At 39.0% G+C, this 25645-nt stretch overlaps 1 protein-coding gene across 1 annotated transcript in view; it reads left to right on the plus strand.

Moving 5' to 3' along the window:
• Nucleotides 1-25645, plus strand: part of LOC140244947 (RNA-binding protein FXR1-like) — a 93450-nt gene that overhangs the window by 45099 nt on the left and 22706 nt on the right. Inside the window, exons 4-11 of the mRNA XM_072324555.1 lie at nt 10928-11027; nt 13020-13091; nt 13681-13763; nt 14683-14748; nt 16628-16721; nt 17765-17881; nt 18409-18579; nt 20206-20284. Coding sequence (XP_072180656.1) covers nt 10928-11027; nt 13020-13091; nt 13681-13763; nt 14683-14748; nt 16628-16721; nt 17765-17881; nt 18409-18579; nt 20206-20284 — 782 coding nt within the window. The remainder of the gene's footprint in view (nt 1-10927; nt 11028-13019; nt 13092-13680; nt 13764-14682; nt 14749-16627; nt 16722-17764; nt 17882-18408; nt 18580-20205; nt 20285-25645) is intronic.

Raw genomic sequence — 25645 nt, forward strand, 5'->3', positions numbered from 1 at the left:
AAATTAGGGTCAAAGGTCATAAATGTTTCATCCTGTATCTTGGTGAATACATGTCCTATCTTCCCCAAATTTTGCACACGTAAAGACCGTGTTACAAGGATCATTTCACAAAATAACCACTTTTTGCTCTGATGCCATCTTGTCTGTGCAAAGTGGGGTCAAAGGTCATATGTACTTTTTTCTATATCTTCGTTATGACGTGTTATCTCTATGGGAGGGAATTTTTCTAGATGTGAAAGTTGACATGATTGTCTTTATCGAGCACTAGCTCACTTACCCTTCGGTGAATTTCTCCCAGATTTTAATATGTTGTAGCTGAGACTTTGCGCTATCAGGAATGTGCCTTTTGTTTTTCATACGATGTCTGGATCATGCTAAAAAACTTGGTTGATTTCAAACTTATCTTCGATGTATTGAGATATTTCTTTCTCTCTGCAACTTTCTTTGCAATAACTCAAGAAAAACAGCCCCTATCATCCCCATATTTTGCACGTGTTTAGTTCATGTCACGTACATTATTTCATAAATAGCAACTACTTGATCAGACACCATCTTGGGTATGTAAATTAAGGTCAAAGGTCATAAATGTTTCAACCTGTATCTTGGTGAATACATGTCCTATCTTTCCCATATTTTGCACACGCAAAGACCATGTTGCAAGAATCATTTCGCAACATAACCACTTTTTGCTCAGATGCCATCTTGGCTGTGCAAAGTTGGGTCAATGGTCAAATATACTTCATTCTGTATCTTCGTTATAGTGTATACCGAATTTGGTACCAAAGATGGCAGACCTGACTCTCTTTTCTAAATGAGAATCCAAATATCACACGGCCAATGTCTCTAAACACAGATGAAACCTATATGGTCATGCCTATTGCAATCAGGACTTGAATCATTGATTAACAAAAAAAATCGGATCACCTAATTTGTCAGTCTTGACAAATTCCGAGTCTAGTTACATTTTCATCTTCTTTAAAATAACAAGATGGATTTTCACCAAACTTGGCTGGCAGCATCCCTAGTGGGATAAAATTGCCATTTGTTTGAATGAGCACCACTTACCCTGCCCCCCCCCCCCCCATTAAAGAACAAGTCTACATTCATAGACATGTGGATTGGGTGCAGGCAGCAATATTAGTAGAACACATCAGTGAAAGTTTGGGGAAAATCGGACAATCCTTTCAAAAGTTATGAATTTTTGAAGTATCTGCGCAGTCACTGCTGGATGAGACGACTACCACAGTGTATGATGTCACATGCGTACAACGATATAAGGGAAAAAAAAAGAGAATTTCACAAAACTTCACTTTACGGATAAAGTGCACATTTCTTTGACTTGTTACTGACGTATGTTAAGGGTAATATATTATTCCCCTTGCCTTCTGAAAGAGAGAAGTCGAGTGTTGTTTTGTTACATGAGAAAAGTAAAAATATGTTGAATTTTCTTTATACTTTCTTTATGTTGTTGTACACATGTGACATCACAAGCTATAGTAGTCTTCTCATCCAGTCGTGACTGAGCAGAAACTTCAAAAATTCATAATTTTTGAACTGATTGTCCGATTTTCCTCAAACTCTCACTGATGTGTTCTACTAATATTGCTGCATTCACAAAACCCACATGTCTATGAAGGTGAACTTGTCCTTTAATGAATCTTTAAAAATCTTCTTTAGAACCAGAAGTGATAGAGCTATTAGTTTAAATACTATGAGTAAGTACAAGTTTGTTCATAGTGGATCCAGGGGTGCCCGAGGAGAGTGTTGGCGTGGTCCAAATTGGGGTATAAATTGTACATTTTCATCTTCTTCTTGACAATGCATGGTCGAATTTTCACCAAACTTGGGTAGTATTATCGCTTGGGTGATAGAGCATATATTTGTACAAGTGGGCACCATTCCATACTTTGGGGGAGGGGGCCCTTGAGCACAATGCCCAAGGTGGGGGGAGACTGCCAAACCCCCAAATTAAGTCCTGAGTCTTTACAAATCTTCTCTCAAATGTTTAAGCTATGGTAGTGCTACAGTATGTGTAATTTAGATTAGTGACTGTAGTTTCAAATTTGTGGCAGATCGGGGAAACCACCACATTTGCTTCTTCATGAAAACACATAGTCAAATTTGTCACCAAATCCAGTGGTTTATCACAAGGGTGACAATTTATATACTTAATACAAGGACCCCAGAACCCCCATTAGGAAAAAAACAAAACAAAAAAAAAACAACAAACAAACATTACAATTATGTCCTTTTTTTAGCTGCAAAGTCAAATTTTCTAAATACAGTGTACTTGGTAGGTATTTTTACCAGTGTGATGGAATATTGTGAATGGGCACCATGCCCGCATGGAAGCTCTGAAAGCTGCTAAAGTTCTTGCTTTCAGTTTCAGTCAGTAGTTCTTTAACGGACAAGTTCACCTTCATTAACATAAGGATTGAGAGAATGTAGCAATATTAGTAGAACTGTCACAAATGTACACACAAGTAGTTATGTACATGTATCAAGGCTGTATGCATGGTTGTTTTAATGTGTATGTACACAGGTGGACCAGATTAATGGAGAACATTCTATATGATATAGATATAGTACATACAGGCTGACCAGATCAGTAGAGAATTTTCTAGGTGGTATACAATGTAACTACAGTACATGCATGTGACAGGAAATACATTATAGCTCACTCAATCTAGAATGAGTTAACCCATTCCAGAAAATTCTAGGAAGTGCTAACATACTTGGCTGAGTGAGGCACTATCCCTGTAGCCCAATGTGATTGGTAGTTAATTTTGGCAATGATGTTATGCACATAGTTAGGCAGTGAGTCATCCAGGATTCCTGGAATTTGGACTTGCTAGTATGTTCAGGTATGTGGCCCCAGGTTGGAGAAAATTACAGAATGTACTAGAAAGGGGTGAATGGATAGTATATAAGCTGGAGAAATTCTGCAGTAGGCAGAGTACCCAACACCTCTGCTCTGAGAGTTACGTCACTTCTGGCTCTGAAGCGACTTGTTATAGTCAGTCCTGTGTTACCTGCTGACCTGCTATACAAACTGTGTTTGTGGAGATAAGGCCTGGGAGACATTTTGCCTGCAGAGAATTAATTTGCCTACATTGGAGATAGACTCCATATTTTAGTGTCAACGGACATTATTACGGCAAAGCTGTGACGGGCTGGATTCCTTGCTGGACATTATAAAGTGAATCATCATTCAACGCATCAACTGGACGTGGTCGTCATAACATTTGGATTCTGCCCGTTTCCTGTGGATTCTGCACGTTTCGCTGTGGACGTATATCCTGGATTTTTACCCCGGATTAATACAATGGATTAACGCAACCTGTGCCTCTGGAGTTACGTCGGAGGAATCATTCATCGGCACGTCAAGGATTATTCATTTGTGCACCGAACATCGCATTTGGACCTTTTCAATTAAGGGATTACCTGATATCAGATACGTGTAAGTGATTCCACTACTGATTTATAATTGTTTTATTGATCATTATTGTACTGATGTGAAAACCGATTACGAGTCTGTACCCACAATATCACTGTTAATAAACCGCCTGAACATTAGTTGATTGTTTCTTTTGTGCGATCATTCTCAGAGTGATTTTGGTCGTAACAGAACACATCATTGAAAGTTTGAGGAAAATCGGACAATCCGTTCAAAAGTTATGAATTTTTGAAGTTTTTGTGCAGTCACTGCTGGATGAGAAGACTACTGCAGTGTATAATGTCACATGCGTACAACAATATAAGGAAAATATAAAAAGAATTTCACAAAATTTAATCTTTTGAAAAAAGTGCACATTCCCTTGACTCGTTACTGACATACGTTATGGGTAATATAATTCCCATTGCCTGTAGAAAGAGACAAGTCAAGTGCTCTTTTATTATGCGAAAAAAGTGAAAATATGTTGAATTTTCTTTATATTTTCTTTATACTGTTGTACTCATATGACATCACAAGCCTTAGTAGTCTCCTCATCCAGCAGTTCCAGCACAAAAATTTTAAAAATTCATAACTTTTGTATCGATTGTCCAATTTTCCTCAAACTTTCACCGATGTGTTCTACTAATATTGCTGCATTCTCTCAATCCTTATGTTAATAAAGGTGAACTTGTCCTTTAAAGTTTCTATGCCTTTGCCATGAAGTGTCGCTGGAGGCACTATGTTTTCGGGTTGTCCGTCCGTCCTTCCGTTCTTCCGTCTCCCCGTCTCTCCGTCTGTAATCAATTTTGTGGACACAGTAACTTGTTGTGCCAATCAACTTTTTGTTGCACATGCTCAAGGTCAAAGATCAAGGTCATATGCTCAAAATTTCACAATAGGCGTGTCTTCATCAGCTCGAAGTTTCAAAATAGCGTGCTATTTGTGTAGTGAAGACGCAAATAGCTTGCTATTTGATCGGGAAAATTTTCCCCAAAATCTTGGGCTAGTTCGTGAACTAGCACGCTAATTCATGTGTGTCTCAATCAGCCCGTAAATTTCTCGATCCTACCATACATTCCGGGGAAGCACTGGCTGGTGCAGGTAAGCAACAGATGTTATGAACTATTCCCTTCATTTTGCTTCCCGGCGAAGCCTCCATCTACTTATCGTGGATACGGTGTCCCACAAACTGTCTATGTTGATACGATTTGCACACTAATGTGCCAAGAGAATGTTAGAAAATAGACCTGAAAGCTGATTTTATGTATTGTGTACACGATCGAGATCGACGTGACGAATGTGAGTTGATCGAGTTTGTTACTTCTGATACCTCTTTACAGGGGAATCCTGTTATAACGAGATCGGATACAACGAGAATCCGCTTATAACGAGATAAATTGTCTGGTTCCAAATAACTTTGTATGTTAGTCTATAGGGATTCGAAGTTCCGGTTATTGCGAGATAATTTTTGGGCCTAAAAACAAAGAAAAACAGAGACGAATTTGTGCGGATATAACAACAATTTTTTCCTAAACCGAACTAAAAAGTGAGCAACATCACACACTATCTTAAAACCAGAAAAGGTCCATCCTCCGTGCAGTTGTCTGAATTATCGTTGCGTGCAAGCAGAGACTAACATCTGTTGGTGCCAAACAGAACGCAATCAAGGCGCACGCGCGGCAAGTTCATAAAGTCCTTTTCCGAGGGCTGTGATGGAACAGCATCGGAATATTTAGAAGATAGCATTCGCTAAAGAATAGACCTAAATGTTATCACAAACGCTGCAATTCGAATTAGTGTTCTTTAGTGACTTAAACAAAAAAAAAATGATGGAAAAATATATATTTTGTATCCGAAATGTTTCTAAACTTTTCCAAAGATACGTTAAAGGGAAGATAAACCCCAAGAGCAATGTGGATTGAGTGAAAGCAGCAACATTAGTAGAACACATCAGTGAAAGTTTGAAGAAAATCGGACAATCGATGCAAAAGTTATGAATTTTTAAAGTTTTGGTGTTGGAACCGCTGGACGAGGAGACTACTAGAGGTTATGACGTATGAGTGGACAACAATACCAAGAAAATATAAAGAAAATTCTACAAAAATCCATTTTTCATGAAAATTACAAATTCCATCAACTTGATATTGACATATGTTAGGGGTAGCAATTATTCCTCCTGCTTTCTGAAAGAGGTTGGTCCATTGCTCTTTCATAATTCTAGAAAAGTGAATTTTTGTTGAATTTCCTTTATATTTTCTTTGTATTGTTGTCCACTCATACGTCATATCCTCTAGTAGTCTCCTCATCCAGCGGTTTCAACACCAAAACTTTAAAAATTCATAACTTTTGCATCGATTGTCCAATTTTCCTCAAACTTTCACTGATGTGTTCTACTAATGTTGCTGCTTTCACTCAATCCACATTGCTGTTTGGGTTTACCTTCCCTGTAAGGGATTATCTACAGTAACTACGAGTGGCGATTGTTTGCGAATGTAGCGAATTGTAGGTTTCAGCAGAAATTTTGAACATGTTCAAAATTTCTATGCGATAAGAAAAACTAGTTGCAACTTGCAACAATGAGAACTGTTTTCGAGTTTGATTGCAACTGTTACCGATCCCTGACGAAATTTGAAATCCGCTATTATTCGCTACTTTTGCAAACAATAGCCACCCAATCATATACCCAATTAACATATCTTTGATTATGAGAAATTGAATTAGATGTCCAATTAAGATATGATGAGTTCGTACGCTAAAATTGAAATTAACTCAACTCTAGCTAATCTAAAAACTATTTCAGTCAATTTTGCAATCAACAGTTACCGGGTAGGCCTATTAGTTTTTGTTTTTGTAAACGGCATCGGCATGCATCCGTCAATCTTGTCGAGTAAATTAATCACACAAAGCATGCATTCAACCTGATGCATCGCAACAAGATGGAAGCACATGACACTCTGGCAGTAAAAGTCATGTGTTTCACGCACCGCACTGTACTGTAACAGTGAGAGAAAAATAGGATGTTTGGCACAGTTTCCTTGAAGGAAATTAAAAAGATGAGATTATAAATTGTGATGTATGTAATGTAAACTTTTACCATAATACGATTTATATCAATAATTTGTCAAAGAATGAAAGGTAAATTCGGACTCTAGTCACAGCTTTCATCCTCGCGAGTTACGCTAAACGCAGCGTTAACAGTGCGGTGACCTTCCCTAGTTGCATACGTTTTCTTCATCTCTCTCTTCTCGGATGTGCAGATTCGGATAACAAAAGGCAGGTCCCATCTACAATATGATTGTATGATTTTTATGCCTCCGCTGTGAAGTGTGGCCGGAGGCATTATGTTTTTGGGTTGTCCGTCCGTCCTTCTGTCTGTAATCAATTTTGTGGACAGCATAACTAAAAGACCGTTTGAGGTATCCTAATGAAACTTGGCATGTATATGTATGAGTGGGCGAAGTTGTGCCTATCAACTTTTGGGCACACATGCATGAGGTCAAAGGTCAAAAGGTCAAGGCCAAATGCTCAAAATTTCACTATTTCCCCCATATCTATGCAATGCCTGAAGGTATTTTCTTGAAACTAAGGGTGCGTTCGAGCGCTCTCCTAAAGCGAACTGTACCATACCGTACCCGCGCCAGAGGAGCATTCGAACGCTCCTAAAGTGTACCGTACCGTACTGTACCGAGCCAAAAGTGGACCACTTCCCGATGTGCTCCAAAAGCGTACCAAAGCGTACCAAAAGTTCGTTGTAAAGCATGCGCGTATCATGCGCATACGTCACAATGCAAAAACATCATTCTCTTTGTTCTGGACAGCTGTAAATAGTTCAAGTGCCAGGGGTGAATGACATTCTTGCTACAAACAAGCGTGACCTTTCTAAAAATAACTCGTGAGTACGCTTTCTCCACAGAGCGCTCGAACGCTCCAAAATTGGCACAGTTCGGTACGGTACGCTTTAGTTCAGTTCGCTTTGGTTCGCTTTAGAGCGTTCGAACGCACCCTTAGTGTATACATGAACTACCAAATAAAAATTCTCCAGAGAGAGTTTTGGGTCATGAGGGCAAAGTTCAAAGGTCAAGTGAAAATGTTAAAGTTTTACTTTTATCTCCATATTTCACAAATGGTTCAAGGTATCTTTATGGAACTTAGTACATATGCATGTACATGTACTGACTGGCAGTGATTATATAGGGAATTTAGGGGTCAGGGGTCAAAGGTCGGGGGGGGGGGTCAAAGGTCAAGGTCAACTCCTCAAAATTTCACTATTTCCCTCTTGTGTATGCAATGCCTGCAGTATTTTTATTGAAACTTAGTGTATGCATGTATTACCCAATAGAGATTCTCTTGGAAGTTTCTTGCCAAAAGGTCAAAGGTCAAGTGAAAGTGCAAAATTTTTATGAAGGGGTCAGAAGTCAAGTAAAAAATCTTCAAATTCCCAAATACCTGCACTCTTATACAATATAGCCATTCATCCAAGTAAACCTAATTCAAGGAAAGTGAACAATCAACTCATTTGTGACAAACCTGTCATTTTATATTTTGCCAATGTTATGTGAAACTGTCATCACACATTGTCAAGACATTGTACTGTAGACCTATTAGGAGAACCATGCATTGTGGCAGAGGTATACCAGTCACCATAGCAACATTTCTAGTTCAAATCTAAAACATTCGATAACAAGTGTCAGAAAAAAAAAATGATTATAATTGTAATTATTGCGAGAATGCTCTTGCATTTTCAAGTCGCATTTCCTATTTTTCCATTCATCAACATGACGTTGTGATATTATGCAATGTGTTTAACCCAATTTTAACAGAGTATGTTTATATAAAGTGTACTTTCCACATGTGTTTGGATACGAGAATCCGGATACAACGAGAAAAATCACCCGGAACCGACGATCTCGTTATAATGGGATTCCCCTTTACCTAAACGCGTGTCCGTTTCTGTTGTGTATCGTTGTCACATGGGTTACACTAGAGTCAAATAATCATACATGCCATTTACTGATTTAGTGTCTCAACCAAACAGTAATGTTTATTTGGACATAACATCCTCTGTGCTTCACAACTTCAAAACATCTTTAACCATATTAAAATATCTCAACTTAGCTCCTCAACCCACATTCATGTACACGAATTCTGATTCTCAAATCCATACACTATTGGATACCTCAGGTTCCTGGAATGAACCTGCTGTGATATCTTTACATCAGCAGCCACTCCGTCACCATTACTCCTGTTACAACTGGTGCAGTAAGTTTTGCATAATTTCCGCAACTCACCTCTCATGTAAAGGGTGAGCATGGGACCTAACTAATATGGGCTAGTATACTCACAAGTAAAACCATTTGATAGTACTTCTAACGCTTCATCTCAAAAGGGGGGGGGGGGCAATAATTATAACTATAACTACACACTGGTAGTCGTCACTCCATTAAAATATACCCCACTTATATGGTCGTAGCGGTACGCCCAAAGCCACTAAATATCCCCCCCATGAGATATCATTGAGAGTTTAACTTCTAAGAAATCGGTGTTATTGAACACACAAAATCTTCACTCAACCTCCAAATGCTACAAAAATAGCATCAAAATGGATAGTTTGGCAACTGTTCCTTGTACATGAAACGTTCAATTGTCAGTGTACGTCATCAGTTTTTGGTGGACACGACAGTAGTGTTGACAAGCTGTTGGAAGAGCGTGGTTTTGCCATCGTTCAGCACATCCAGTGAACTGATTTCCACTGGCCGGCATTGCAGTTGGCAGCAGCCTTCACCGCATCGTGAATGACCTTGCTGAATTTGGGGCGTAGTCCTGAAACCCAGTTGCCATTGCTGGTTGGAGAGTATTTATCTCTGTGGAGAGGAAAAAGAACCCTGGTTTCATGTGGTCCAGACTGGCTTAAAAAGATCAATAACTGAAGAGGTTCTACCATGACTCCTCCGTCGACCACATCCCTGCTCAGTCTGCCACACCCTTAAACTTTCCTTCCCCTATTATGTATAGAAAGTCTACGTAGAAACCCTGGACGGCTCGCCCGTGGAATCTGGCACCTGTGGAAACTATTTTCCTCCCTTTTGTCCCATCGCTGCTGAACTGCAATCGCATTCCCCACACAACTGTCTGTAGTGGGCTACGGAAAACACACTTGTCATTTTGTTACAACACAAGTTGCACTTCATCACATTTCAGCACGATTACATTATACCAGTAATGGCAACTGTTCCTATTTTATTCACTGGTATTTACTACTCTCCTAAAGAAAGAAAGAAAAAAAAAAACATTTCTCCTGTGACAATCGTACATACGGTGATACAGGAGATTTGCACAGGAAAATCTACTTTCGAATTTAAGAGTGATGCAAAGTACACATGCGTCAAATTTTGGGCTAATTTCCCTACATAAGCAGGCTGTTTCGAGCTGATGAAGATGCACATTTGCAATATTGGGCTATTTTCCCAAACCGCAAAATATCCCCCTAGTTTGAACTTCGGCTGATGGGAGACACGCCTTATTTCTCCCATATCTCTGCAGTGCCTGAGGGTATTTTCTTGAAACTTAGTGTTTACATACATGTAATACCCAATAAGGATTCTCTAGAGAGAGTTTTGGGCCATGAGGTCAAAGGTCAAGTGAAAATGTTAAAATTTCACTTTTTCCTCATATCTCGCAAATGGTTAAAAGCATCTTCATGGAACTTACAATATTGTAGTACATATGTACTGACTGGCAGTGATTATCTTTGGAATTTTGAGGTCATGGGGTCAAAGGTCATGGCCAACTCCTCAAAATTTCATACTTTTCCTCATATCTGTGCAATGCTTGCAGGATTTTTCTTGAAACTTGGTGTATACATGTATTGCCCAATAGAGGTGTTTTTTTTTTCCCCAAAAAAGTCAAAGGTCAAGTGAAAATGCTAACTTTGACTTCCTCCATATCTCGGAAGTGGCTCAAGGTATCATCATGACACTTAGTACTTACATATTTATGCATATTTTTGCCTGACGGTGATTTTCTTGAGAACTTTAGGGTCATAAGGTCAAAGGCCAGGTTGAAATGCTAAAATTTTATTATTTAATACTGAAATTATACTTTTTCTCCATACCTTGGAAATTGCTCGATGCATAAACATATAAAAGGGTCAAATAGACAGTATAGCCATTCATCCTATTAAACCAAGTTCAAATAAAGTGAGCATATTCAAAACATTTGTGACAAACATGTCAGTATTTGCCATTTTTTTTGTGTGTGTAAGTGTTGTCACACATCAAGACATTGTACTATAGACCTATTGGGAGAACCATGCATTATGGCGGAGGCATACCAGTCGCCATAGGGACATTTCTAGTTTCTTTTTTTTTGTATATGGTTTTTGATTTGTTTTAAGTAGTGGTTATTTTCATTATCTGTCATCCATGACACCTTGCATGTATGACTGAGGTGTATATGACATCAAGATTTGTCCTTGTGTTGTTGTTTGTGTAGTTGGACAGCTGAAAGGAGGGTTCCCATCAATGTTGTGAGGCTACCACCAGAAGCATCTCCCAGGGATGGCTTGGAGCTTAAAGCAGATGAGGAAGTTGAGGTAAGCGAGTACAATGTTGATGCGATCTATGAAAAGGAAGCACTCGGGTTCAAAATGATGAGTTGGCTGCAGCTGTCAATGTTAGTTTGAAAAAGGAAGATAGAAATTGCATACAAGGTTTTTAACGTTGCTATTCATTCCTTGATCAAAACGTATGCACTCCCTACCTAGCAAGATCATTTCACTTTCAATTGAAGTTCATGAGTTCAGGCCTTACAATCAAGAATTCTTTGTGGATGCTGCTGCCCCTCTCTATTAAAACATTGTGTTGGTCTTTGATTAGTTTTGTGTAAATTGCAAAAAAGATGCAGTCTGGTGAATTATCAGCAATGATGGGTAAGGAACACAGCATAATGTTGCAGTGAAGGTAGTATGCCATTGGCAGTTATGTGATTAGTTGGAACATCTGTTCAATTTGTACAAGGGTGAAAACCACAAAGAAGAGTTTAGGGTCTTACCCATGTTGCTGCTGTGTCGTGTATGACAGGCAGACAGTCGGCATGAGGCAAAGGGTTGGAAAAGTTCTTGCTTACTTCAAAATTGAATCGCCAATTGAACTTTTGTGCAAAGCCTGCATGTCAGTCAATGCTTAATACTAAATATCAAGCATCATATGTGACCCGCTACAACAAAATGGTCCTAAAGTCGCGCATGGTTGAAGCCGTCAAAATCGAGTTTGAAGTCAGAGCATCAAACTTGGTCAAAACTTACGATTTTCTGAATTTGACATATTATTAGAGTCTGACATGTCTTCTATCATCTGTCCAAATTTTGAAGCAAAATGATGAAAGGAAAGACCAAAAAATAGCGTTTTTCTGGGCCATGTTTTTTTGGCGTTTCAACGAAGCAGAAACTGGTTCGAACATTTGGATTGAGCGCCACACATAGGCTCCGCCCCTAACAACGACCAGAGTGATCTCATTGGTCAGTTTGCTACTTGCCGTTAAACGAAGCGTGAAGCTCGCACACTGCCCAGTCGACTGGTGCGTGCTGGCGGGGTGCGCTATGCCCAGTCGCTTCTCCTGGCATCCTAGTCACTGATTGGTCGGTGAGGAGACCGCCGACGCTGTGTTTGAATGCGCATTTCGGGGGTTGCTAGGGCTTACCTTCTATTGTCCGAGGTGAATACTGACTTGCGTGTCCCTTGATCGTTATTAAGTTGGAAGGAGAACTTTTAGGGCGCTTTTCTCGAAACAGTGATTTCCCAGACGTCTCGACATGCTCTCTTTTAAACATCGATATCTCCGCAGACGATTATTTTTATAAGATGTGTTATATATCAATTTAAAGCAGAAAGATTAGGGAATTGTGTCATGCAATTTTCAAATAATCGACCTCGCCCGACTTTAGGATCATTTTGTTGTAGCGGGTCACATATGTGTGCCCTTTTTGCACTGGTTTAGTCTCTAAACTAGATTTAAACCATTTATTTAAAACTACTGTGGTGAGTTGGGGCTGAAAGGGGCATTCCAGATGATTTTCATAATTTCACATCATGTAGTACATAAATTGACAGTTTCATGTATCGATTTGTGGAATTTATTGTGGTCCTTGAGCAGAGAAACCAATACTCTGAAAATCTTAAACAAATTACACTGAACAGTGTTTTTGACATAGGAGCCTCACATGTTTCAGAAATTTAGAAGTGTAATTCCATTACAATACCGCTTGTTTAACAAGTTCACCTGTGTAGAATCTGTGCATGCCTTCTTCTTTTGTTCTGCTTCCTTGAGGCCCAACTCGTGCATTCTTATGGTGAGGCTGCCCTGTCATCATCCTTGTTCATTGCAATTTGTTCTAAAATTTTGAAAACATTCTTATTCCTCATCCCAACCACTATAAATTCGAAAACTCTATACTCAGTATAACGGATTTATAGTTGTTCAAATGTATAAGTCTGAAAATCATCCTGAGGTCTCCTTTAAGCGTTTGTAACATTCTCTCAATAAACTCATGTCCAGTTTTCATATGAATTTATTTGTCCTCTGATAGGTTTATTCAAGGTCATTTGAAGGAGAGCCATGTGGCTGGTGGCGAGCTAAGATCCAGATGGTCAAAGGCGAGGTGGGTTTTGGGTTTTTACTGTTAGGAAAGCAACCACACAATTTGTTCAGCTCTCGCTGTGTCCAGCCTAAATGATGTTATGGAGATGAGTGATTGTTGTCATGACACATGTGAGTTTCAATACAGGTTACCAGAATAGATTAAGGCTCTTGGAAAAAAGAAAAGAATCTTGAAGAGTATGTAATAGAATATCCTCCAGTTGCCTAAGAATATGAAGTGCCTTCTATCATCAGTAAGTATGATTTTATTTCCAATATATCTATGCTTTGACTCTATCAATCACATACATGTATACTGTTAGGTATTGGCAAAATGAACCTCCATCCCTACAGCAGGTACTCCCCAATTTTAACTTTTAAATGTTGACATCTATGTTTGCTGCTCACCCAGGGAGTGACTTGTATTTGTTCATTGTAGGGATGCTCAGGATTATTTAGACAAGGTGAGAATGATATGTTTTGACACACACTGCTTACTTGGCTCACTTTAAATTTAGTTGTATGGTAGGGAATATATTTCAATAGAAAAATGTTTGTGAATGGTTACTGTATTTATTTGTACTCTTTTTTTTTTTTTGCTGCTGCTGCAGTTTTATGTCATAGAATATACAGGCTATGATGCAACATACAACGAAATTGTTCAGGGAGACCGGTTGAGGCGAGTAAATCCTAAGTGAGTATTTATTTTCTTGTTGAATAATGAACAAATATATTAGTACTCATTTGTTCACCCGATATAGATTTTTACTTTTGTTTTTACCAGACCACAAAGAAAAAAAAAAGGAGTTACAGATAATCTTATTTCACATTCAAAAGCTTCTAAAACCTTTTCTAAAATGGGCATTGTCATTATTTTGTCAATCTCTTTACCTTGAGCAGTTGAAGATATTGCAATGATTGCTTGCCTCTCCCATTAAGCAGGAAAGGCCCATGTAGTGTAGTTACTGTTTAAATTTGATTGCTTGTATATACTAAATTGAATTTTAAATGGTAATGTTGCAAAGGAATAAACTGAGTAAAATCTAATAGGTTTTCAATCACTTCCTGATAACTGAATTTTTATGCATACCAGCATATATGGTGTCAAGGAAGTACTTGAAGAGTTTGTTCGCAAAAACCGATAAGTCTATATTTGCCAAATGGAGATATTTGCGATTAAAGATCAAGAAAAATAAAGAGAATAATAAGAAAAGTTTTGCTTCTTTTGACCATAACTTCAAAAATGTACCTTTATATGTAATGACCAATATATCATTTAAAAGGTATTATTTTGTACTTTATGAAAGAGACCGTACTTCAAAATCTTCGTAAATGGACTTATCGGTTTTTGCGAAGAAACTCTTCATAAGTGTTTCCCTAATGGTGATGAAATTCTGCTGCAAAAATTATATAAGTATTACAAGCATGTTTGCTTCTTATTGATTGATACATAGCCACGAGGCACACACAATTTTATCATATGCTATGCTATTTCTACTACCTTAGTGTCATGAGCTACATTATCTTTCCTGAGAATATTGAGAAAATACAGATTGAAAATATGTGTTATATGCATCATGTTTGGTTTCTTTGACTTTATTTTGCCCCCACAGCCATTGTCTGAGTAAGGAAAGCATTCACAAAGCTGTCATCAATGTACCAGTGGAACTGAGGCAGTTGTAAGTATGACATTAAAAATAGTTGAGGGATGGTGGACTTTTTTCTTTGCTAACAAAATGAAGTTTGGGAAATTGATAGCAGTTGTGTAGAAAAAGAGTAGGTAGTAAGTCATTAGTTTCAAGTTGATATCATTTCTTCCAAGCAGGAACTACTGCTTTTTTACTTCAGTTCAGCAGTGGAGTCACAGTCACTATGTAATATAAAGGGGGGGGGGGGGGGGAAGAGAAACCAACAAACAGACAACATAGAAATATAGAATACTTCAGTTTCTGTATGCCTTGTGTTTGTCAGAGTACATTGACCACATATTTGACAGTGCTCACTGTGGCTAAAATTTATGTGTAGAAAGCCTACAAGAAAGATCCTGTACTGTAGACATTCTGCAGTGGAAAACAATTTTATGTAGATAGAATGTAGCAACAGTTGTTGCAGTCAAGCTATCATTTTTTGATTTTAGAAATTACATGTTCAAGAGCTTGTTGTGTGAAAATTCAGTGCATATTGATGAAAGTGTATGAATTATAATAGTTTGCTGTATACGCCATATATTTAGCGAGCCTAAATTTTCGCGAATCGGGACTTCCCGACGATTTCGCGAGTGGTTAAATTCGCGATCGTGGAGTACTGTACTGAACGGAGAAATGTGTGTGCGTCACATTCATATCAGGATCAGAGTCATTATTTTTGTGTGTCTTTGATTTCGCGAATAGCACCTGACTCGTGAAAATAAAAACCTCGCAAAATATTTGGCGTATACAGTAGTTGGTATGAATGTCCCTCATATCAACATGGTCATAGTAAATCCTTTTGTCTTACTCAGTTTGACACTTGCATGTGTAGTTCACCAGTATGATAGAATATACAAATGGACACCATTCCCCCCCCCCACCATGAAGGCCCCAAACTCCTAAGGTGAACTTGCAATACTTGGGTGAGCGCCAGACCCCTGGGTCTCTTGTTTTTAGATATTTCACTCACATTTTTGCCTATTATGACAGCAACACAATCTTTGTTGTATGTGAGGTTTTCAGGGATTTTGGTATCCTTGAGTTCTTTCTTCTCCTTGAGAGGAGTGAAACCCAGTATGTATACCTTCGATTGAGTAAATGCAGAAATATTAGTAGAATCTATCAGAGAAGTTTAAGGAATTTTGTACCAGCTGTCAGAAAGTTGTGAGAATGCCACAAAATTTCATTTTTCATGAAAAATACACATTCTTCCACTTGTTACTGACATATGCTGAGTGTCATATTATCCCCCATTTATTTTGAAAGAAATAAGCCAAATACATTGTATCTTTCATTATGCTAAAAAAATGGAAATATCTTAAATTCCTTTAAATTTTTTTTTTCTATATCGCCCTACTATGACATCACAAATTTTTGTAGTTTTATTATCCAGCAATGGCAATACATCTACCATTTGATATATCATCAAACATGCTCCAACATTCTACCTCTTGAAATGTTTGCTACCAAAATAGTCTGTTTGGATGATCCCCTGCTGCCACAAATTGTTTTTTGTGAGCACCAAATTTGCAGTTACAGTATACTAATCATTCTCAGTATTTTGAGTGTATACTTGTCAGCAAAATGTGATTAATATGCCAAGAAGAAGTGAAATCTCCTTTATAATGTGAAATACTTGATGGGTTTTGATAACACGTCTATGAAAAAAAAATGAAAATGTAATTCAGTGACGAGAAGACAGGTTTGCAAAATAAAGTACAAATGTAATTGAATGGCTTTGTGTTTATTTGTGCTTTTTAAAGCAGTGTAGTAGAAAGACACTCTTGTCAATGACTGATCTTGTGCATAAAAAGGCTTCACTGTAATTGTAATCACATGTTCTGTATTTTATCCTTTGTCTGTTATGCAGTTGTAAAGATGCTTCAAATCACAGAGACTTTGTAAGAGCCACAGGTGCCCTTTTGGTCACATATAGTGAAGAAAAGAATGCATTGATAGTATTTGTAAGTATCCCATCAAATGGTTACATTGACTGTCTTGTCTCCTTGACTCAGTGGTGATGAACTAGATGGTTATGCATTGCTCATTCATTTTCTAATTTGGGATATTTTACCTTTCACCCTGAAAGCCTGTCCTGAGGAATCACAATAAAAACTGATCTTTCTGACATAACTATGACCAGATTAGTTAACTCTGGTCACCACATAAAGGGTTAACATCAGGGGCCAAAACTCATTTGCTTTTGCCATACAATAAGTTATTAAAATGTACCTAATCAGAGAGAAAAACCACAAAGAGTTACATGTGTCAATATGATTTGAGAATAGATTTGGAAACATTTTTTATATTGTAGACTTTGTTTTGTTTGAGTGCCATTGCACATATGAATTATCAATATTACAGTGCAACTGACTATGCATGTTTGACACAGTTATTTTGATAGGGTGAGATGGAGACTAATGTGTGATAGCATAGAACTATCAATGAAGACAGGGATATCAGGTGGTGTGTTGCCTTGTGCTCTCTGTGAAGCTTAGATGTTAAGATTGTAAACCTACATGTTTTCGTACAATCATATATCTGAAGTGTTTGACATGAGTATGATCCTCATGAAAAATTATATCAGTGAACTTGGTAGCAATATTTACACTCTTCTTATATCTCCTACACCACTGGCACCCATGATGCAGGCATTAATACAGTAAAAATAACTGACTTCCTTTTGACTGAGATGTCCATATTTGGATGCACATAGCATGTTCTGAAATACAAATTCTTGCCTACTTTCACACCCCAGGCTTCTCAGTGTTATCATAGGTCAAAAAGTTATAGGGCTCCTTGTCCTAGCTTGTATCACTGTATGGATTCTAAGTCTAGTAGGCCAGTAAGTGTAACATAATAAATAAGGCATTTTTCTTCCACTTTGATAAATCATTGTAATAAAATGACTACAATAGACATTAAATTCTCTTGTACTGTGGAGTGCAGTGGAAAATGTCCTCTTTTACTAAGTATATTCAAACCTGCCTTTGCTTGTTTTGTCTAGTCAACATCATCTGATGGGCTGAAGAAAGCTCAGATGCTTAGTGACATGCACATACGTAATCTGAGGGAGAAAATTCTGATGTTGTCAAGAGCTGAAGAAGCGGCACAGCAACTGGAGGTGAGGTGATGGATTAGAATGTTAATCTTGGATCACAAAGCTCCCTTCACTTCAGCAATTCTTGAAAATGTCACTTTTTACTTAGAATACACCACTTAACTCTGTTCTTTTGACTACAGACTGTATGCTTTTTTTTTTTAGGTAACATTGAATACATTTACTTCATAGAATATAATGCTCTATTGGTATGACAGGACTTACTGTGTAAATGTACATAGCCAGTGACTTTGTTGTTAACATTGAAGTGATTATGCCACAATACTCGTAGCATATTTTTCCTGGAGGAAGTTACAAAAAGTCTGTACAGTTTGTTACATTGAAACAAATTGATGAAAATATCTGTTTAACTAGTGGCATTTGGTGAACTTGGTGTCTCCTCTTCAGCAACTTTCCTTTCTTTCCAGACACAAATATATTTATTATATATTTATCTGGGACATGAATATAGGGCTGTAACTGGGGTATTTGTTTGCCAATATTTAAGTGTGACCAACACTTACAAATTGCATTGTTGGTTATGTTTGCAGGTTACAAAACAACAGTCAGAAAGTTTTATGGAAGAATTCAGCGTGCGAGAAGAACTGATGGGCTTGGCAATTGGTAGCCATGGTGTCAACATTCAGAATGCACGGAAAGTCGATGGCATCAAGAGGATTGACCTTGATGAGTCAACGTGTACTTTCAGAGTCTATGGAGACGTAAGTGGGTTTGAGTGATGGAGTGTTCAAGGAAAGTTACACAAATATGCTGGTTTCATGTGATCAGTTAGGTTTAAGAGGGTGGTTAGATTTACTAATGAGTGGGTCATCATGCTTTTATTTTTCTGGAATTATTTTTGGACCTGTTATGTGCAGTGTGCTATGTTCCCTTTGTAGAGATATGTATAATATTTATGTATAGATTGTGTTTGCCTGGAGTCACATTCAAAAAAGGTTTAAAATATAACAAATAAATCATACTGTGTTAATCTGTCCTTTCCCCCTGCACTAAATTCAAACATAAATCATGAAACCATCTGTAATGTATGGCCCTGCACTCATAAGCTCTTTAAGATCATTGTAATTGTGTGTACTCTATCAGGATTGTAGATAAAAGGGAAGAAGGGGATGATTAGTGGAAGAATAGTGTTTTTTCAATTGAATTTTGAATCAGCACTATACATAAAATGTTACTTGTAATAAAATGTGTACAGCATGGTACATACTTGTTTAAACACTATAACATTTCCTTTATATTAAGCACTAAAGTGAAACAGATGTGAGAAGCCAGGGCAAATATGTCTCATGATCTGTAGGTGTACTAATGCAAGACACTCTTTGTGTTTGTACTGGACAAGTTGTTGCCATGGTGACTGCATATTTTCTTGAAAATGTGGGGAGCGAACTACTTCCACAATTGTGAAGCAATTGAAATTAAATTTGGTAGACATTATGGCATTGAGGTATAGATATGGAAACATGATTTTTGTGTTTGCCAGACAAAAACGTTGCCATGGTAATTACAATTTTACCCAAACCTTATGAATCATATTCCACACCATTAAAGCAATAAAGGTCATAATATTTGTATTTAGTATTTAGGATGTAGAGATGTAGATATATGCAAGACACCATTATTTTGATATCAGAAAAAAAGTGTTCCCATAGTAACCACATTTTTGTATTAAACTGAAGCATTTAAACTATTAGGATCAAATTTGGTGTGAATGAAGATCTATCTCGTAGGTGTATTTGTGCAAAGTGGCCTTTGTGTTTCTACCCGACAAACCCTGGTTTAATTGGTGTTCATAGGAGTCTGAGCTGCTGGAGCAGGGGTATTAATCACCTTCAGTGATAGTTGTAGTTACAAATGAAACAACAGGAATGTTTCAAGACAATATTTAGACATTTCAATAGTACAAGAGTCACAGGCAAAGATTGGAAGGTTGCTCCACCAGTTAGAGGCACAAAGAGAAGGAATTAATGCTGTACTTGGTGTGAGTATAAGCATCAGGGCCCTATTTCACGAAAGATGTTAGGATACCAACTCCTGGAATGGCACAATGCTCACACTGTCAAGACGTAGTCTAGACCTATTGGGAGAACCATGCCATGTGGTGGAGGCATTTGTGGTATTTTGTACTGTTTTATGCCAAATTACTGCAAGATTCATGGAAGATTTTTTATTTTTTTTTTCCAAACTGAAATGAACCTTTTCAGCCATCAGAATAAGCCAGTTCAGAGTTAGCTCATGTGCACATTTGTATAAGTGGCCTTTCTTTTTCTCAGTTGGTTTTCTTAGTTGACATGAAGTTGCCTAATTTTTTTTTTTGTTCTATTTTCCAGTCACAAGAAGCAGTATCCAAAGCCAGAAGTATACTGGAATTCACAGAAGATTACTTCTCAGTACCAAGACAGTTGATAGGTAAGAGTGTGTGTGTGATCTTGAAGAAAGAGCAAGGGTATATATATTCATAAATATATACAGTATTCATCGCATAATCGGGACAGGTTGGGAGTAGCAAACACGGCCCCTTTAAGCGGAGTGCCCGATTTCGCGATGAGCACTCACCATACACTAACGGCATACGACATGTACATGTAGTGCACACACACACACACACACACATGCATATTGACGTACTGTACATGTACATGAATACACGACCACGCTACCCCTCGGCGCGACCCTCTAGCTCTCCCTGCACATGGCTTTGCTTATATGTAGGGGAGAAGAATGTTCGCGAAAGCATGTGTTTCGCAATGGCATCGATACTTATACACGGCGCTTTCGTGGCTATGCATGTATGTGTACTGGATGGACGGAGGTAAAAACACACTAGTCCGAAGCTTGCTTTGTAAGTTCGATGTAAACGACAACTGATAGGGAATCTTTGAAATATTGTTGTGGTATTTTGGTAGATTTTTTGTGTAAAATATCAACAAAATCAAAGATCGCTTGAAGAAAAATTGTCCCGTTTATCAGAGGTCCCCGCCTGATTATCCAGTGAAAATAACATGCATTGGAAATGTTTCTGGGAAGCGTATGTCATTTAAGTGAGGTTCCCGATTATGTGATGAATACTGTAGTAACTTTTTTGAAAATTTGTATTTACTACTTCTCTTATGGATGGTGAAACTTTACACTGAAGGGGGGAATTCCCTTTGAAGGATATTTTGATGTTTTGATGTACAACATACACCGCAGCGAGACAGATGGAGACACTTTCTAGGTAGATTTTATTTTGGAATAATATTCCTGTCACATTCCCTTTAAGAGCAGCAATTCAAACCTGAAATATGTGGACAAGAAATCAAGCAAGAGCTTTCTAGTTGGAATGCAGAGACCTTTTTAAGGCTCATAGTTGAGGCAGATGGAGACAAATGGGAAAAAAACCAAAACTGTCACAGTACCATGCTTCATGAAATCTAAAAAGAAACTGATTTCTAAAGAAGTAGTGTAGGCTTTCAAATGCAGAAATGATATAGTAAAGATTTCAAATTCACACTTCGTAGTTTTGTGTTTTGCAGCAAAATCACTGTTTATGGCAGTTTTCTTGACTTTTTCGACAGGGTTATTTATTGTTGTGGACACATCCAGATGAATTGAGTTATCTCCTAGAAATTATAAAAGTTTCATACGGTCTACCTATGAGATTGTTTAAAAAAAAAGAAAACTTCATTTTTGATGATCATCTTGGTCCCATAATAGCCGCATGCACACATCCAAATCTCAAGATTTTTTGCAAGCGTTCACATGGACAGAAATATCCCGCTATTTGCCAATCACAATACTTAGTAATTTGCCAACGAATCTGCCCGTGCATGAAATCTGCCAAACTGGGGCACACAGTGCGCTTCTCTTTTTTGCCCTTTTGTTATTATGCGTCACAGTGGTGTGGTGCGCGTGCTGTTGTGATTTGCACTTGGAGTGATGGGATATAAAGTCTCGAGATTATTTGCTCCTCCTGCGTTCACACAGTCACTGCATGGCAAATAATGGCGATAATTCAGAAATAAGCGCAAGATTCCTAGGGACTTGTATTGTGATGCTCATCGTAATAATTTTTTGGATTTTTGTGTCCACATGGGCAAAAATGTTGAGATTTCGATTGCGATGCAAATCTCAAAATTTTGTATCCCGCTAGTTCGCCTACGTGTGAATCCCACTTTTGATATGGACATGACTTGCATTTCTAGCTTACGTGAGGCAAGTGAGCTATGGCGATTGTTCACTGTCTGGCATCTGTGCGTAAACATTTTCACATTTTAATCCTCTTGAAAACTGGTTTCAAGATTTTTGCCAAACTTGGCAGGAGTTACCAATGAAGGAAGGAGGAGGGAATCATACATTGTACAGATAGTGGTGGTGTTCCATTGGGGGGCCCCTAGGGTTGGGTCCGAATACCCCAAATCAACAAAATAAAATGTAATATTTTACTCCCTTTTTTATCTTCTGGAAAACCAGGGGCTAGATCTTGACCAAACATGGCAGGGATCAATTGGGGGAGGATCACATTTTGTACAAATTGTGGTAGTGCCCTCAAGGGGGGGGGGGGGGGTGGTGGACATCTAGGGTGAGGCCCAAATAAGCTCTTATTTCATATCGTAATTTCGTGAGAGATTACGTCATACATGAGACCCCACTTGTGCGCGCGCCACTCAATTCGTTAGCCGCCGCCATCTTGCTCACACTCAAATTTCTGTGCTCGGAAAATTCGCTGGTTTTACTTGCAATTTTAGCACAACTTTTGAGTTTTCATGGAGTTGGATCGACGATATTGTCAAAGTTACCTCAACGGGAAGTTTTTCTGGTTTTGACGATCATTTTCTCCAGCCGAGCCGCCAACGAAATTAATGACTTCGACCAACGTTCCCAATGTGGGCGGCACTGCTGACACCAGTCGCGTCCCTGGCAGCCACTGGTGGGGGTTGCGGTTGCGGAGACCAGCACTCACAGCAGCAGGAGTGCAAGCAGAAAATTGTTCGATCTCGGACAGCCAAAACGCCTGCTAAAGCCGGCAAGGTAGGTGCTTGTAATAATACTACTACAACTACAAGCAGTGCTAACCCTAGTGGTAGTACAGGTGCAAACAAATCAGTGAAAAACCCTGCTAAACTGGCCTCTAAAGTTTCAACCTTGGAGGATAGACTCGGCAAGCTCGAGGGCCAAATAGCTGTGATTGTTCAATTTGTGGAGGCACAGTCAGCAAAGCAGACACCAGCCCGTGAAGGCGATGGCAATGGAAAGAGTATCAGGACTCGTTCTGAATACTCCCCTTCAGACTCTGCAGATACTGACTGCCAGTATGATGATGAATATGCGGCACCATTTCTAGGCTGAGATATGGATGAGAACTCTGTGATAATCCAACCAGGTCAAGGGGATAGTCATCAGGATGACAAATTTGATATTGAAGAAGGCAAAGTTCCCCCTTCTGTAGTGGAAAAAGTCCCAAACATTGCAGTCAAATTTGCTGTGGCTGAGGAAGTTGGTCCCCTCATTGACCCAGAAATTGCTAAGTCTACGGCCTACCTTTTGACCCACTAGCTTGAGCCCAAAGTGGTAGATGAAACGATCACTAAATACCCCATTCCCAGGAACTGTGAGCTGGTGGATGTGCCGAAAGTCAACCAAAGAATCTGGAATGGGCTACCTGCCTTTTCAAAGACACGAGACCTCAAGTTTCAGAGACTCCAAAAGAATCTCACGAGAGGCATCAACGCCTACATACATACAGTGTCAGCACAGGATGTCACTGAACAGCAACAAGATGCACTAGCACTTCCGTGCAGTGCGAACTTCGAGTTGAATTCCTTGCGTAAGGAATTCATGAAACCAGATAGTGGTCATCAATTCCAGCATCTCTGCAACCCTCTACACCGTTCCCCAAATTCCTTTTTGGTGACGACCTCGGAAAGCAAATGAAAGACATAAGAGAGGAACAAAAAGCAACTGAGGGTGTCCTCAGGAGTGAACATAACAGACAATGAAGAAAAAAACCAGCGTTTCAGCCCATATGACTATGGTAGGAGTACATATGGCTAGGGCAGGAGCAAGACTACTCCATTATCAGGAAGCTCGTATTTTCTCCAACAGTACTGCGATGCGGGCTAGATATGGCTAGGCCTAAAGGCGCAAAAGGACCGTGGACTGGAGCTACCAGCCATGCTTTTTTAGGCCAGCGCCCCAAGGGGAGGGGGAAGCCGTGGGCTCCCCACACATTCACACATCCCAGCGAGCACCAACCACACTGCGGCAGCAAGCAAGGCCCAGGGATGAAGAGAGCATGATAACCTCCAGTTCAACTGACGAGGTGAATATGACATCTGATTCCAATGATGATGCAAAGCTATGTCATAATGTAGAACCTATTGTAGGAGGTCTACTGAAGCAATTCTTCCCAAATTGGCGCAAAATTACTACAGACCTACAAGTGTTAAATGCTGTAAGTGGTTACAGGCTTGAATTCAGTGAAGAGATGGGTGCACCATCTAGAACTAAACCCCCTTACCTATTTCGGTATGATGAAACCGAAGAGGCTGGTATTGATCTTGAAATTTCTAAACTCTATGGCAAGGGAGTAATTGAACCATGCCACAGGGAAACTGGAGAATTTGTGTCTAATATTTTTTAGGCAGCCTAAAAAGGATGGGGTACACGCATTATCCTAGACCTATCTGACCTCAACAAATATCTCCAGTACTAGTACCAGCATTTTAAGATGGAAAATATCCATACCGCTATCAAACTCATTTCAGAAAATAGCTTTTTAGCTTCAGTCGACCTTTGGGACGCGTACTATACAGTACCTGTACATCTAACACACAGGAAGTTCTTGAAGTTCTCCTGGAAAAATCAACTTTGGCAATTCAAAGTACTGCCTAGTGGCCTGAGCACAGCGCCAAGATTGTTCATTAAACTGCTCAAACCTGTATTCACATTGCTGAGAGAGCAAGGGCATGTAGTAATTGGATACCTTAACGATATACTCATTATTGGAGAAAGTGAGAATCAAACTATGCAACAGGTTTGGAAACCACTAGCATCCTTGCACAACTTGGGTTCTTGGTACACCCAGATAAATCAGTACTATGCCCCACTCAAGAGATACAATTTCTTGGTCTCATCCTCAATACTCAGACCATGACAATTCGACTGCCTGATAACAAATCAGGGGAAATACAGTCCTTGTGTACTGAACTTCTGCATCCAGCAAACCCCAGCATCAGGCAGGTGGCTAGAATTATCGGGAAAATGGTAGCATCCTTTCCTGCAGTCCAGTACGGACAGCTCTATTACAGGGCTTTAGAAAGGGACAAAATCAAAGCACTCAAAATGAAAAAAGGGCATTTTGACAGAAAAATGAGCGTATCTTTGGAAGCAAAACAAGAGCTGCAATGGTGGATAGACAATGTGCAGTCAGCTTTCTCACCCCTACAACACCCTAAACCCATGCTCAAATTGTGCACAGATGCCAGTGGCAAGGGCTGGAGGGCATCTGATCATACCACCCATACAGGGGGTAGGTGGAATGAAGACGAGCTGCAAAACGCCAGGGAGAATAAGATTAATTATCTGGAGACCCTGGCTGCTGGCATGGGACTCAAGTCCTTCTGTTCTAATTCACAAAACATCCATGTCTTGTTATGGCTAGATAACAGAACTGCCGTCATGTACATTAACAACATGGGAGGCATTAAATCCCTCGACTGTGATCGGGCAGCCCGAGAGATTTGGCAGTGGTGCAAAACTCGTAAAATTTTGGTCACAGCTGCACACTTG

The sequence above is a fragment of the Diadema setosum genome, chromosome 21 (assembly GCF_964275005.1).
Source record: "Diadema setosum chromosome 21, eeDiaSeto1, whole genome shotgun sequence".
Classification (NCBI taxonomy): domain Eukaryota; kingdom Metazoa; phylum Echinodermata; class Echinoidea; order Diadematoida; family Diadematidae; genus Diadema; species Diadema setosum.